General features: G+C 37.9%; 1 protein-coding gene and 1 pseudogene across 2 annotated transcripts in view; one reads left to right on the top strand and one right to left on the bottom strand.

The window, feature by feature from the left end:
- Positions 1-1,565, top strand: part of LOC102023621 (aldo-keto reductase family 1 member C3 homolog) — a 137,453-nt gene extending 135,888 nt beyond the window's left edge. The window contains exons 8-9 of one of the 2 annotated variants that reach the window (XM_005386858.2): positions 63-145; positions 1,311-1,565. In XM_005386858.2, coding sequence (XP_005386915.1) covers positions 63-145; positions 1,311-1,353 — 126 coding nt within the window. In that variant the 3' untranslated portion in view covers positions 1,354-1,565. The remainder of the gene's footprint in view (positions 1-62; positions 146-1,310) is intronic. The other variant, XM_013515394.1, reaches the window with a different exon arrangement.
- LOC102006803 overlaps positions 1-16,821 on the bottom strand; it is a 351,399-nt pseudogene that overhangs the window by 246,317 nt on the left and 88,261 nt on the right.

Below are 16,821 nucleotides of genomic sequence, written 5' to 3'. Positions count from 1 at the left end.
AATTTTCTTTCAAATGCAAATAGCCATTTAAAATATACTGAAAGTGCCCTGTTTTCTTTTAGGTCTTCGAATTCCAGTTGACTCCTGAGGACATGAAAGCCATAGATGCCCTGGACAGAAACTTGCGATATCTTCCTGCTAAGTTGTGAGTCATTTTGAACCACATGTTGCCTTATTTTATTTCAGTTGCAAGTTACTCCCACCTTTATCAGTGAATGTTAGGTCAGGACACTGTGTTTACCTCTCAGAAAGCTGCCCTCATGGTGGTCAGTACAACATTCGGTTTACAGTGTTTAAAACACTATATACTGTGCAGAGTTAGAAGAGAAATTCAAAACCAATGGAAGTATAGGCAGAGAAAAACTGTGCTGCTGAAAAGATTTTGCAGTCATCAGAAGAGCTTCACTACTCCTTCATGCTGTATGGCTAGAGATTCTGATTTTGCATATACTTATCAAAACAAAGAATATATATTCCTTCAACTTGTGGGAATTTTAACTCCTAGTAGAAATACATGCTATAATGTTTGAAAGGGGATTAGACAATCTGTACTCACATGTTTTCCACAATCAACATATACTTTGCTATCCTTGCTAATACTGCTATTAATGTAAGGAACAATGAAAGAAAAAGTAGGAACATGTATTTAAGAGAGACAGTGTGACAATCAGTATTTCTTACTCCTTATTAACTATCTCAATGAGTAATGATTTCTATCACTTTATATCTTGCGTTGTTTTCAAAATGTAGAAATCTAAAAACTCTATGGCAAGATCCACAAAGGTGAAGGTTGTTATAAATAACATTCTTTACATACCTTACTGATTCTAAACAAATATGGTATTTGTGATGTGTTATGGGGAAATAAAAGTTGAATAAGAAAAATAGAAGTGAAAGTGCTAGCAGTCAATTGTGTATCCTAAAATATTTGTTGTGTTTATCGATATATAAATTAAGACTTGTTATAAACATTACACATTCCTTCTGTACTTTCACTAAGAATTCAAAGTCAGAAAGAATTTATTTGTTGTTTTCTGCTTAGAATAATATAGAAGAATACATATGTAAGTACTTGATTTTGTGTTTTCCCTATGTGTGGCTATAGTCAGAAAATATAATTGGAAAATTATGTTGTGACTTAAATGTTTTTTCTGTTAAAGTATGTTCACAAAAAGCAAATGGCAGATTTTACAAGCAGTCAGAAAACTGTTGTTAACTTTCACAGTTTTAAGTATGCATACATATTACTCCTTTACCATTGGATAAATGGATTCATCAAGACCATATTACATATTGTTTTCTAATTACAGCACTGAGGGCCACCCTGAGTGTCCATATGCTGATGAATACTAACAGGGAACACACTGTCCTGACTGCTGCTAGAAACTCCTTTCTGTGGAAAATGATGCAGAAGACCTCTCAGGCACTACTGTTCCAACACATCCTCCTTGTCCAGCCATGCTGATTAGTAACTCTCACAGCTTGACTTGAGTCGACCTATCCAGAAGAGAAAGGACCTAAAAAACATCAGATTTGTGAAAAGAAAATTGATTTTGCTAAAAATTTTTGCTTTGTGTTGTTTCTGTTATGTATGGTGTGTTTATTTTGGTCTCATTATGGCTAAAACAGACTTGGCTGGAGACCTGTGGGAAAAGCTATTTCAGAGGGTGGGAATGGTACCAGTGACAGGCTCTGGTGGCAGATATGGATCAGTCACTGTCACTCCAGCCCTGCAGCAGTGAGAAAATACACCGCATTTAGTTCATCATCCTTAGCCTGGAAAGGGAAGCACTTTTGAGAGGGTAAGCAAGGGCCAACGGCGGACCCTCTTGCAGCTCAACCATCACAGCTCCTGGACAGGGGAATCAGGTCTCATGGTGGGAGTGGCAGGGTCCCGAGAAAGGAAGCAGGCTGAAAAGATGATTCAGAGTCAGGTGTAGGGGTCACTGGGAGGAGGGAGTAGAGCACATCTTTGCTTGACAAATACGTCACATGTTCTTTTTTGATAAGAGTAGCCTGCAGTCAAAAAGGAAGCTTTTAAATAATTTTTACCTCATTCCAGAATTCATACATTACAGTACTTGTTAGTATTGTCAATAAACTGATTCAACAAGGAACTACAGAATTCAACCAGGATGAGGTAGGAAAATGCAGGATACCCTGCAGTAAGCTGGACGATAGCATCACCAGAAAACCTGGAAATAGCCTACATTAGAAAAGTTGAAAAATATGTCAACTATCATGCACTGATACCACACAATCTTTGAATCCTTTGAAAATTTAGCATACAGATTGATGGAAGCGAAACATTAGCTAAGAATGTCCAAGTGTTTCAATGGAACAATGAAGAAATTGCTCGATACTGGCTGATTAAATTCTGCTAAAAGTCACATCGAAAGCAGGCATGTCCAGCTCATGACCAGTGGCCCAGACATAATCTTTGGCAGCTAGTCCTGAGGCCTCATAAGATTGTGAACTTTTAACACCATTATGTGATTATTATGTGACTTTCAGTGATAGTTTTGAAGACTGGATTGCACGGTGCTTCAGCAAAGTAGGCAACAACAGACCGGCGTTTAGGGGAGGGCCCAGTGTGCCGACAAATCCTCCTCCTGCACGCACCTCAGTCAGTGAGAAATGTATTTCAGGTGTTACAAGTAAAATCACAGGCAATATCTATCTCAGCCTAACAAAGTTATCTCAACCTCCCTGCGAGTGATGAGAAGATAGGAATTTGTTTTTTTTTTTTTTAAGCTGATATATAAGTTTTCTTAACTATTAAACTTGGGCTTGTTATTCTGTAAACATGACTCAAACCCAACATCACACACAACTGTTTAATCCGTCATACTCCCAGAGCAGTTTTCCTGAATAACCAGTTTCAAAGAGCCTTCTGTCCTACTTCACATAGCAGTCCAGTTTCCCACTACACAGAATTCTCAGGATAACCATGACAGTCTATACTCTAGGTTGAGCTGATTCACCAGGTATGTAGAGTATTCAACAAGCATGAGATAGGAAAATGCAGGTCTCCTGACCATGAGCTGGGACAGTAGTATCACCAGATAGTGTGCAATGGTAATCATGTGTAAGAAGGTAGCAGATGTGGGCTAGTTTATGAGCCTTGTGATAACCTTCACCATTGTTTGCTCTGTACTTCAGGGGCCTCTAAAGTGGAGGATTCAAATGATATGGGGGAAATGTAACTGCCAACTTGCTAGATGTCCAAAACGCTGAGTTCATGTTCTCCTAAACTGATTAATGAATTCTGGGAAACAGGGAGTTTAAGAGTAGGAAGAATTTATCAAGAACAAGAAAGCCTCTGGCTGAGAGGGACAGAAGGGGGCCAGAGAGTGGGTTGCCCACTAATCTGCTTCTCAAGGGTGTTTATTGAGCAAAGCCCTGAGGGGAGCCAGGTTTAAGGTGTGAACTATAAACAGAACTATAAACAGAACTATAGTCAGTCATTAAGATTGAAAGTATAGTCACTAAGTGTTGTGATCTAATGGGAAATTTCAAGTTGGGTATGAGGAGAGATAAAACTATGGTGAACCAGTAAGGTTACAACAAGTATAGTCCCTTGAGTGATACTGATTAAATGCAGGTCAAATTGGGATGCAAGTCATGTAGCAAGTGCACCTGGATGGGACAAGAAAGGGATGGGTTTTCTGGAAGGGGTGGGTTAAAGAGGTTTAGTAGTCCACCTGAAGGTGACTGATGCCTATTTAGAATGTCAGTCACTGCTGTTCACACCTATAGGAAGTGTATGAACGAGTAGTCCTTTTCCTTGTTTTTATTTTAAAGAGAAAAAAGATAAACAAACAATGGATCTCTTATGCTGGAGATAACAGCTGGAGCTGTTAATTGTGGAATGCACTGCATTGTTCTTTGCTACTTCGCTTCTGCACTGTTCCTCAGTCCATCTCGTGGCTACTTTCATACCAGTAGCCTTTAGCGCACCAGCTCCATCTAAAAAGGGCCCTTTTGAGGACAGTGAAATGCAGTGTTACCAGCTCTTAACATACTCTTACCATATGTACTGAGCTCATGGTCCACCAAAACAAGAGGAGGTTAGGGGAGTTCTGACTCAAAATAGCAATAAGAAAAATAGCTCATGGATTTCCTAGAGAGATCCTGAGTGAATGCCACATGGCTGCTCATGAAGAGCTAATTGTGCATAAGCCAAGCATAGGTATTGCTCAATTATTCAGTGGTCATCTATCACACATGGCTCTGTAGATTTAAAATGACCTATTGTAACTCAGGCTTCTGAGGGGTTACAACATGGAGCGTTTGAAGGAAACATGCTGTCCTGTCTACCAGAAGGATGTTGCCTAGCTTATGAATGTAATGTATAACAGGAGGTTTGATTTCATGGAATATCTTAGCGCATTTATAGTCTGCATTACAATAGACCTAGCTTCTTTCTTTGCTTGATATTAAGTTATGCCTGTTGTTTGTATTTCAAATCTTCATAAGCCTAGTTTATTTTGTAAACCTGAATGATAAAAATAGTTTTTCTTCCTCAGTATGCTCAGAGTTAAATATTGAAGACTGTTGTATAACATTTATCCAATAAAGTCTTTGATTAACCAAAAAGAAGACAGGTGACGGTAGAAGAATATGAGTGGAAAAGATGAACACCTTATATATGAATGTGTGAAACTGTCAAAATAACACCATGAATTTACATAATTATGATGTTTATTATCATACTAAAATATTCTGTTAGTAAAATAAATAGATGGTATTGCATATGGGGGACATGGCCAAGATCCACAACTGCCTTTGTGAGGGGTACAGTGAAAGCATGAAATAAGAAACAGGCAAATCTAGTCATGCATGATGGAGGGCTGGGATATTAAGACTTGGGGATGGGCAGAGACAAAGACACCCTAAGCCAGCCATTAGCCAGCCAGTGTAGGGAAGAAGTAGGATGTTTTCCTGGAACAGCTCAGAGACTGTGGTAAAAATGGGTAAGTTTAACATCATAAGCGAAACAAGCCAAGATCCATCCCCACAGCTGCGTGCTAATCTCAGATTGAGAGAAAAGTGATTTCCACATTCCAAAGCCACTCCACAAGGCAAGCAGGGTGAGAACCATAGGACAGATGCTGTGCCAATTTACAATTTGTGGTCCCCAACCATTGCAAGGCTGTGTGTTTATTTTGCATTTCAGTAGAGTAGTACCTCCTTTCACGAATGCTTCTGTTCACTAGCAGTTTGGTTTGCAAACAGGTGTTCATAAATATTTTGCTTCTAATTGGGAACTCCATATCATGTGATAAACAGGCCCATGGCCATCTTCTCCAGAGTCATGGAATGAGCTGAGGTACCTCTGTATTTAGGGATATGTTGAAGACAGTAGTTTAGTGATTTTTTTTATTTCAAAACAAGCCACAACCTGATATGCAGTGACTATAAACTATATCCTGCTACTTACTTTTTAAGTAATTTTCCATCCTCTAATGAAACTATGATTTCTTCTTTTGGAAATTTTGCTTGCATCATATTGCATGCTGAGGATTAGCCCAAAAAAATGAATGAAAGCATTGATTAGGATAACTCCAATTTTAACCAATTGAAGATATGGTACTACAGTACTCAGTATAAGGGGTAGATAGCTATAGATTTTGTGTCTCTGATCTTCAGACCAATAATAAAAATGTTGAAAGCCATTCCCCCTAAAATATCCTCTTTGGAAATATCACTGCTTCACTCAGAAAATGAACAGTTACATGACCCTGATACTCTGCAATTATGCTTCAAAATATTTTCTAATTTATTTTATTGGTACATTTTATGGAATTTTTTTTTTTTTTTTTTTTTTTTTTTTTCTTGCTGTGGAAATTCTTACCACAGTGGTCTGACTCTAAGTGGCCTGACTGACTTTTTTTTTGGTTTTTCTCCGGTACCGGGAATATTGGTACATTTTAGATATACATAATGATCACATTCGTTGTAGGGAATTTGTATCTGTGCATGTTATCTCTTGATTCTTCCTTTTTTCCCATTCTCCTACCCACCCCTTCCCTCCAGTCCTTCTTCTTATTTGCAAAAACTTTTCCATTTTTTCATTATTTTCTTGCTGCTTTTCTTTTCCCTTCTTTCCTTTCCTCCTACCCCCTTCCTAGTTCCTTTCTCATTTCAACATTTTGTCCTATATTACAATGTCTGTTATACATTGTTCCCTTATTTACAATTTTGTTTTCTCATACCAAAGAATGTGATATTTACACTTGGGTGTCTGATTTATTTTACTTAAGACTATGGTCTTAAGGTGCATTCGTTGACCTTGAAATGTCTCAGGTTTATTTTTCTTTATGGCTAAATAGTACTCCATTTATTTTTTTAAAAACCCACAACTTCTTTATCCATTCATCAGTTAATGGGCATTTGGGTTGTTTCTAAGACTTAGCTACTGCAAGCTGTGCTGCTCTAAATATGAGTGTGCATATATTACTGTGATATGATGCTTTCAATTATTTTTAGAAGGTACCAGGAAGAAGTATAGCTGAGTCAAAAGGAACCCCTTTTACACTTTTGAGGAATCTCCACACTGCTTTCCACAAGGGTTGCACTGGTCTACTCTCCCAGCAGCACTGGAGAAGGGTTTCTTTCTCCCAAGATCCCCTCCAGCATTTGTTATTGGTTGATTTCTTAATGACAGCCATTCTTTCTACAGTGAGATGGAATCGCAGTGTTGTTTTAATTTGCATCTTTCAAATGACTGGTGATATTGAACATTTTTTTCCTATATTTATTTGCATTTATACTTCTTCTGAGAAGGATGCATTCATATGAGATGCCCATTTTGGATTAGGTCTTTAAATTTGAGGGTCTGATTTTTGTGAATTCTTTATATATTCTAAATATGAAACCACCAAGAAATAGCTGGAAGAAATTTTTCCCACTCTGTGAGTTATCTCTTTATTCTGTTGGTGATTTCTTTCACTGTGCAAAGGTTTTTTAAAATCTTAATTGAGGGTAGGTCATTGAAGGTCCTTGCTACCCTGAGCATGTGGTAGGTGGTCTAAGGGCAGCAACAAGAGTCATATTTGGTCAGTCAAGATACAAAGTAGCTCTAAAAATAGCTCTCCAAGTAGCTCTCAAAGGAGCTCTCAATTCTATCATGGGTACTGAAATGTCCCAGGCCATATTTACCTCCAATGGAAAAGTGGCAAGAAACAATAATTAAAATTTTCATGGAAATAGATAACAGAGCAAGTAAAATTGACATCTTTGAAAATAATTGAGAATCCCTCAGTCCACAAATGTGTGGTTTTTCCATTTACCTAATACATTAGTTTCTTTTATGTAAATTAGATTCACCATTTTTATAATTCAAAATGAACATTCTACATAAATCATCACTTATGTCTAAAAATCCACTGTAATGAGATAAACCAAAGCAAGATTTTCCAAGTCCCTATTGAAAGCTGATAGTTTTAGCACCACCCAGAATGAGCCCTTCAAATCTTCTCTCAGCCTGATGGGATGAGAAGTGGAGGAAGCTCAGTGTGTAGCTTGTGTGAGGAAGCTGCCATGCTCTCCATAATGGAAACCCTATCTGTGTCCTCATCTCCAAGAAAGATAATGAAGAAAGATAATGAAAGGAACTGGCCCAATACATTGTGCATAACTAATAATTATGTTTTCAAGATTTTGAAGCAAATTTCAAGGTTGTGGAACTCTTTTCTATTTGAGTAAAGCAGTAGAGAACAAGACATTACAAATTACTGAAAAGAGATTCATGGATTACACTTAGGATATTTCTCACTTGTCTCTTAACTGTACAATACTAAGAAAAGATTGCATGCAGCTCTTTCTGCAACCTGACAACCATGGTGAGCGAAGAGAATATATTTCATCATCCAATGTGTTTACTTCCAGTGCTATCTCAAAATAGTTCATATAGAAATCAATATTTTTCAATTGGTATTTTTTGGTATTTTTCCAAGCCTGGTCACATTACTTCTGTTTGAAAGAGAGTTGCAGAAATTAAAAAACGGAACTGTTTTAGATTAATATAACATAATTTGTGTTGAAGTTCATGAAATAAGTGACAAACTGTATATGATGTTTGTTAAGTTGAAAGAGTAATTGTGTCTTCCCACAGACAGATTTAGGCTAAAGTATTGTCATACATGTAAAGATCTCTCCAGTGCTATGAGATATGGTTAAGGAAACTATTATAAGTGTAAAATCATAAACTTGAAAATATTAATGATAGAAGGTTGTCATCACTCCCTTTTCTGATTCTAAGTTTAATACATGATAGAGTTGTGGGTGAGAAGATGCAGAGAGAGAAAGCCATACTTCGAAGGCTTGCTTCCAGTGATCCACTTCCTCCTGTAAGATCTTACCTTTTAATAACATATATATTACTGGAAAATTATTTTGTGTCAGTATGCTTTCAGATGCAAGAAACAACATTCAAGTCACCCTCTCACAGAATTTAAGTAAATTGACACTGGTGTTTAACTTGGTGCAAGAAGTCTTAGATTTCTAAACTTTCTAATAGGAATAGTCATATCATATGCATTTATGTGTGAGAAAATGCAGTGATTATTGTTTCTTTAAGATCTTTCTGCTCCTTGATGTAGACATTGAATTTTTATACCAAAGAGCCATGAACAACCACATGTACTTTAAAAGTGCTCTTTTGTGGAGTCTCTTATTTTACTCACTTCCTGATGTATTTTCTTTCTTCTCTCAGTTCAAATAGTCACCAGGATAAAACCTTTTATCTGCCATGTCAAGACCTCACTCTTTCTTGTATTTTGGCCTGCTCAAACTCTAAGAGGTTACACTCATATTTAAAGCATACATCAGATCACTACTGTAAGGCGTACTACTTTGAGATGCCTCATCTGTGAGAATCATTTTAACACATTCCATACCACACAATTTTGCTTCACAGTGGATTTTATTACACTTTCATTCATCAGGTTGTTGATTCATGAAAAGTGCAGTCTTTGGGACTATATTCTTTATTGGTTAATCTCTGCTTTTCCCATGCAAGACTAAGTATTGACATAAGCTTAAATATTAAATGAAATAAAAGTTTATCAGCATTCACTCACTCTTTCCACCTTGTTTTATTCAGACCCATTAGTCCATTCTCAGACAAACTATAAGGAAGACATATGTATATGAAAAGGACAAATCACTCTGCTCTTATTTTAACATAACTTTTCAGTTATTGATGGTCCCAAGATTCAAAATGGTGAATTGATGCCACCTAGAACTCACTTGATTCTCTGAAAAAAGAACCCAGTCAACAGATAGGCAGCTGCTTACTAAAGTAGATGGGGATAAGCTCAAGAATAGAGTGAAATGGCCGGGCGTGGTGGCACATGCCTGTAATCCCAGCACTTGGGTGGCTAAGGCAGGAGGATCCTTGTGATTGTGAGATCAGGCTTGGCTACAAAGTGAGCTCAAGGCCAGCCTGAACTGCATAGTGAGACCCTGTCTCAAAAAGACCCCGAAACCCCTCAAAAAAAAAAAAAAAAAAAGAATAGAGTGAAATGAATCTGCTCAAACCCAGAGATTTTCCATAGTGGATCAGTGGGAGAAACAAAGGCACCCAGAACCAAGTGCATGACATAACTGAATCAGGGTGTACACCACTGAGGGGGTTACTGATGAAACTGATAGAGTTCTATGAGCTGCACTAGTGTGCAGAATATTCAGAATTTTGCATAAATATCTTTTAAAGAAATGAGAGTCATGGGACAGCATAGTAAGCTAGGTCAAGAGTGTTCTCTGCACATTCCTATGTGTGCTCATGAAGCTGTACGTGGGAGTCATTTTTAGGAGGGTCTCATTGGGACAGAGGAGAAAGACCTGATGCTCCCTGAAAGTCTATTTTTGGTTTTTCCTCCATGGGTGAGCCAAACACCAGTATGCTATGCATGGACACTCTCAAAGATACTTGCTTTGCTTTAGTAATCTTTGGATGGAAACCTATTCCTGATGACTTTACCACAATTACCCTCTGAATGACTGAGCCTCTGTAGTCCTCCTCCAGCAGGTCTGTGAAAGGTGCATCTCCTACCCATGGTCAAATAGAAATTCTGACAGTGCTCATGTGTGGTAGTTAATTGTTATGTCAACTTGAGTAAGAAGTGTTCAACTATGGTTTAGCATAGTTCTGGGTGTGACTGAACAGATGTAGTGAAGATAGAAGATACAAATAGATTTGTAGCCTGAATGGAATAAGCAGTGAAAGGAGGAAAGCTTGTCGGTGTTTTGGAGGAACTCTAGTCTTTGGGATTGTCTTGGATTTCTATCACCACAGACTCTTTGGCTTCCTGATACAGAGTTGTACAAGACCTTTGACTTTGGACTGGGCCATTCCAATCTCCTACATGCAGATGGCCCTTTTGTGCTCTTCCACACCTGAATCTCCACTCAGGGAACTGTAAGCCAAATATATACTTTGTCCTATGTTAAATCTATTTCTCTATTGAGTATAAATTGATACAAAATACATGAACCTCCTTTATTTCCCAAATTAGTAACTGCCCATATCTTTAGCTGGTTCAGTCAATGCATTGTTTCCTTTTACAATGCAGCATAAATCGTAATAGCACCTTGCAGATAGCATTTTGTCTGTTCATAATTTTAATCTCTTTTTTTTTTTTGGTTTAAACAATTTATTGAACTGAAATGGACTTCCAATTATTTAACTGCAGTAACTTCCATTTATTTTGCTACTTCTTTTCCTCATGGTGATTTATAGGATCTTTGAGCCGATATAAATATTTCATAGATATCTGGCCATCTGGGTATACAGCTCCACAAAACCTCAGCAATATCTTTCTGCAAGAAAAACGTTGAAGAGCAAAGACCTGACACAATTTACTAGATAGAATGAAAATCTGCTCCAGATACTTCTTTCTGGGGTAAATGCACCAAGCACTGCTCAATTAAGAAAACCATCCTTATAACACAGGATGACTTTTTCAATTAAAGTACGGTGTAGAACACCTAACAGCAATTAGGTGCTACATGGCAGAGCTGCAACCCCACCTTATGCCATGAATTCATAGGAAATAGGGTCCAACAACTCAGGTTCTTTCCCATTGCTTCTCACAAAGTGCGCTTCTCTGGCCAGGCAGGCTGGTGCTTTGGTTGAACCCAGGTACCTTTCTCTTTGGCTTCCCTCTTTTTCTGATCATTTCCCTTGACACGTTTCAGGAATCTATCTCAATTCTTTCAGTGTGTAATATGCTCAATACATACATTAATTCTCTTGGCAAGTATCTTGCCTTTAACTTGCTCGTTTTCAACAATGCCAACAGCATGCTGGGTAACACTGTAGCCTCTTCCTGTTTTGCTATGGTAACATTTATGTGGCACTCCTTTTTGCACAGTACCCATTCCCTTGATGTCTACAGTATCACCCTTTTTGGAGATTCACATATATGTGGCCAAAGGAACAATCCCATGTTTTCTAAAAGGGGTAGAAAACATACGCCGGGCTCCCCTCCTCTTTCCCTTTGTGTCCATCATTATGGCAAATTAGAGGAAGATGGCAGTTCTGGCCAAGAAAGCTATAATTTCTGTCTGAAGATGACCCTGTAGAGCTGGCATTTAGAAAATAGGTTAGTTTTTTAGCTTATGAGTGTGGCAGCTTGCTAGGGAAGGGGCTGGAGATAGAGTTAGGTAATTAGCCATACTGAAGGGGATTAAAATAAGAATAGACAGTGAGCTAAGACTTTGGACCAAGATTGAGCATCCTCAGGTAAGATGAAATGCAGCCCAGTCCCTGCTAAAGGGAGGTGCAGCCACTCCTTACTAAGTTCCTGAGCTTCAAGGAAATTATAATGCAATCAATCAGTTTTTTCAAACATCTCATTTTCCTTTAAACCCCACTTGCTGTAACCACCCAAAGGGGCCCTTTGTAGATGGGGCTGGTGTGCCAAAGGCTACTGGTATGAAAGCAACCAGGAGTTGGACCGACCAACAGTACAGAAGGGCAGCAACAAAGAACTATTGCAGTGCATTAGACAATTAATAGCTCCAGTTGTCATTTCCAGTGTAAGAGATCCTCGTTCACACCAGTGACTGTTTGCTCTGAGAGGCAAGTGTGGGCATTAACACCAAAAGTGATGATAGCTGACGAGGAAAACTCAGGCCTACGAGCACTAAAAGAGATGTTCTTTGTCAATGAATGATTCCTACATAAATTGAGGAGGGAACCTCAGCTCATTGAACACCTTGGAAGCTATATTTATATTATAGATGGCTAAATTAGGTAAAAATACAGTCAGTCTGCTAGGGCTGGGCCCTGGAGTAGTCAATGTAGAAGACAACTGGCTGGAGGCATAGTCACTGAAAGTCAGACTTCAAGAGAAAGGACCAGTAGGAGTAAACAACAAAGGCAGCAATATGTAATATATCAATTATTCTAACTGTCCTACTAACCTGTTTTGAAACTGTTTCATTGTTTATCTTTTTTCTCTTTAAAATAAAAAAAAAGAAAAAGAACTATTCATTCATAGACTTCCTGTAGGGATGAACAGCAGTGATTGATATTCTAAATAGGCATCAGTCCCCTTGGGGTGGAGGACTAAACCTCCTTAACCCACCTCTTCCAGAAAAGTTCTTGTCCCGTCCAGGTGCACTTGCTACATGACTTGCATCCCAATTTGACTCTCATTTAATCAATATCACTCAAGTGACTATACTTGTTGTAACCTTACTGGCTTATCATAGTTTTATCCCAGGTCATGCCCACCTTGAGATTTCCCATTAAATCAATAATACTTACGTAACTATACTTGCAGTCTTACTGACTGATCATAGTTCTGTCCCACCTTAAACCTGCCTGCCCTCAGGGCTTTGCTCAGTAAATACCTTTGAGAAGCAGGTTGGTGGGCAACCCCCTTCTGGTCCCCTTTTGGTCTTTCTCTTGATAAATTTTTCTTCCTCTTAACCTCCGTTGTTCTAGAATTCATTCTTCAGTTTTAGAGAACATGAACTCAGCATTTTGGACATCTAGCAAGTTGGGAGTTACATTTTCCCGTATCATTTGACCCTCCCCTTTAGAGGCCCCCAAAATATAGAGCAAATAATGGTGAAGATTATCACAAAGCTCACAAACTAGCCTACATCTGCTACCTTCTTACATGTGGCTACCCTTGTACTTTATCTGGTGACACTCTTGTCCCAGCTCATTGGTCAGGAGACCTGCATTTTCTTATCTCATGCTCACTGAATGCTCTAGTTACCTGATGAATCAGTTCAACCTAGAGTATAGACTCTCATGAACATCCTGAGAATTCTGTATAGTGGGAAACCGGACTGCTATGTGGAGTAGGACAGGAGGCTCTTTGAAACTGGCTATTCAGGAAAACTGCTAAGAGAGTATGACAGATTAAACAGTTATGGGTGATTTTGGGGTTGAGCCATGGTTACAGAATAACAAGCTTAAGTTTAATAGTTAAGGCAACTTATATTAGCTTAAAAAATTCAAATTCCTATCTTCTCATGCACTCACAGGAAGGTTGAGATAACTTGGTTAGGTTGAGATAAATATTGTCTGTGATTTTATTTGTAACACCTGAAATACATTTCTCACTGACTGAGGTGCGTGCAGGAGGAGGATTTGTTGGCACTCTGGGCCCTCCCCTACACACTGGTCTGTTGTTGCCTACTTTGCTGAAGCACCGTGCAATCCAGTCTTCAAAACTATCACTAAAAGTCACATAACAATGACATAATGGTGTTAAAAGTTCACAATCTTATGAGGCCTCAGCATTAGCTGCCAAAGGTTACGTCTGGGCCGCTGGTCATGTGCTGCACATGCCTGCTTTTGATGTGACATTTGCAGAAGTTAATCAGCCAGTAGTTAACAATTTCTTCATTGTTCCATTGAGATACTTGGACATCCTTGGCTAATATTTCGCTTCCATCAGTCTGTATGTAAATTTTCAAAGTATTCAAAGATTGCATGGTATCAGTGCATATAGTTGACATATTTTTCAGCTTTTGTAATGTGGGCTATTTCCAGGTTTTCTGGTGATACCAATGTCCCAGCTTACTGGCCAGGGTACCCTGTATTTTCCTCCCTCATGCTGGTTGAATTCTGTAGTTCCTTGTTGAATCAGTTTATTGACATTACTAACAAATACTCTAATGTTTGAATTCTGGAATGAGATAAAAATAATGTAAAAATTTCTCTTTTGACTGCAGGATGCTATTATCAAAAAAGAACATGTGACATATTCGTCAAGCAAAGATGTGCTCTACTCCCTCCTCCCAGTGACCCCTACACCTGACTCTGAATCATCTTTTCAAACTGCTTCTTTTCTTGGGACCCTGCCACCGCCACGATGAGACCTGATTCCCCTTTCCAGGAGCTGTGATGGTTGAGCTGCAAGAGGACACGCCATGGGCCCTTGCTCACCCTTCTCAAACGTGCTTCTCTTTCCAGGCTAAGGACGATGAACTAAATGATATTTTATGAACTAAATGAGTATTTTCTCATTGCTGCAGGGCTGGAGTGACAGTGACTGATCCATATCTGCCACCAGAGCCTGCCACTGGTATCATTCCCACCCCTTGAAATAGCTTTTCTCACAGATCTCCAGCCAAGTCTATTTTCAGCCATAATGAGACTGAAATAAACACACCAGACAAATAACAGAAACAGCACAATGCAAGAATCTTTAAAAAATTCTTTGTTTTTTTTCCAAAAATCTGATGTTAATCTAGTTCCTTTTTCTTCTGGATAGTTCAACTCAACTCAAGCTGTGAGAGTTACTAATCAGCATGGTTTGCTAAGGAGGATGTGTTGGTACTTCAGTGCCTGAGATGTCTTCTGCATCATTGTCCACAGAAAGGAATTTCTAGCAGCAGTCAGGGCAATGTGCTCCATGTTAATATTCATCAGCGAATGGATACTCTGGGTGGTCTTGAGTACTGTGATTAGAAAACAGATGTGTAATATGGTTTTGATAAGTCTACTTATACAACAGTAAAGTAGTAATATGTGTTCATATTTAAAATTGTGAAAATTAACAACGGTTTTCTGACTGCTTGTAAAAATCCGTCATTTGCTTTTTGTGCACATCCTTTAACAAAAAAAATATTTAAACCATAACAAAATTTTCCAATTATATTTCCTGACTATAGCCAAACATAAGGAAAATACAAAATCAAGCACTTACACATATATTGTTCTGTTATTCAAAGTAGAAAAAGCAAATGAATTCTTTCTGACTGAATTCACAGTAAAAGTACAGAATGAATATGTAATTTTTATGGTAAGTCTAAGTCTGAATATTGATCAACACAACAAATATTTTTGGGTGTGCAATTTACTGCTAGCACATTCACTTCTATTTTTGTTATTCAGTTTTTATTTCCCCATAACAGACCATAAATGCCATATTTCGTTAGAATAAGTATGGTATGTAAAGAATGTTATTTATAACTTAACCTTCACCTTCGAGGATCTTGCCATAGAATTTGTAGATTTCTACATTTTAAAAACAATGCAAGATATAAAGTGATAGAAATCATTACTCATTCAGATATTTAATGAGTCAGAATTACTGATTGTCACACTGTCTTAAATACTTCTTTCTACTTTTTCTTTCACTGTTCTTTACATTAATAGCAATATTAGAAGGGATAGCAAAGTATATGCTGATCGTGGAAAACAAAAGACTGCAGATTGTCTAATCCCCTTTCAAACATTATGACATGTATTTCTACTAGGAGTTAAAATTCCCACAAGTTGATGGAATATACGTTCCTTGTTTTGATAAGCATATGCAAGATCGGAATCTCTAGCCATAGAGCATGAAGGAGTAGTAAAGCTCTTCACATTAAATTGTCAGTCCACATTAAATTGTGTGATGGTATTGGTTTTGAAAACATCTTTTACAACTACATAAGGGAAGCATGTAAGAATATTTTTGTTTGCTTGGTGAAGCTTAATTGTGAAATTTCTTCTTGATGAGCATTTTTCCAGTGGCATTTGTTGCATTTCTAACAATGATGCCTGAGCATATCCTGTACTTATACCTTCTGAACTAAGAATCAGCCAGAAATTCTTCCACAGTAGTTCTTCTGTCTTGCTTTTTGGGAATTTGGGAATGGCAGAAATCAGGTAGATTATCAACAGTGGCACAAATCTATAAATACATGGCACAATTCTATAAATACATTCAGTAACAGAAATATTTATTGGAGTTATTTTCAACTTTAGGTGTCTGATAGTTTACTGAGCTAATCAAGTTGGATTCTTTCCTAAATCTCACTTGCTTAACTATTTCTTTGGGGCAATTTGGTTTCTCCTAGGCTCTTGAGATTGTATTTATCTTGGTCCCACTCCTGGTTGTAGGATTCCTTTCAGTACCTTGCATAATACCTTTTTAGTGACTTTGAATTCCTTTGAATTCATGTTATAGTCAAAAGTGCTTCTTTAATTCTGAAACATGTAGTTGCTGAATACAGTAATATAGGTTGAACATCATTTTCTTTCTGGGTGTAAAATGTATCATTCAATATTCTCCTGACCGCCTGAATTTCAATGAGGAAGTCTGCCATTGTTATGATAGACTTCACTTTACAAATGACTAAGCACTTTTCTTTTACAACATTAATATTCCTTATCTGCCCTGTGCTTTGCGCAGCTTAAGGATAATGTGTCATGTGACGTCTCTTTCTGGTCATGACTCCTTTGGCTCTAAACACTTCCCATGTGTGGACATAAATATCTTTCCAAATATTTGTGAAATATTCTGCTATTATTTCCCTAGGAGTGTTTTCTATGCTTTTATTCTATAGCCCTATTACTTT

Source organism: Chinchilla lanigera, unplaced genomic scaffold, assembly GCF_000276665.1.
Source record: "Chinchilla lanigera isolate Chin_1 unplaced genomic scaffold, ChiLan1.0 scaffold00028, whole genome shotgun sequence".
Lineage (NCBI taxonomy): Eukaryota > Metazoa > Chordata > Mammalia > Rodentia > Chinchillidae > Chinchilla > Chinchilla lanigera.
The sequence above is the reverse complement of the archived record's forward strand: the minus strand, read 5'-3'. Positions and strand labels throughout refer to the sequence as shown.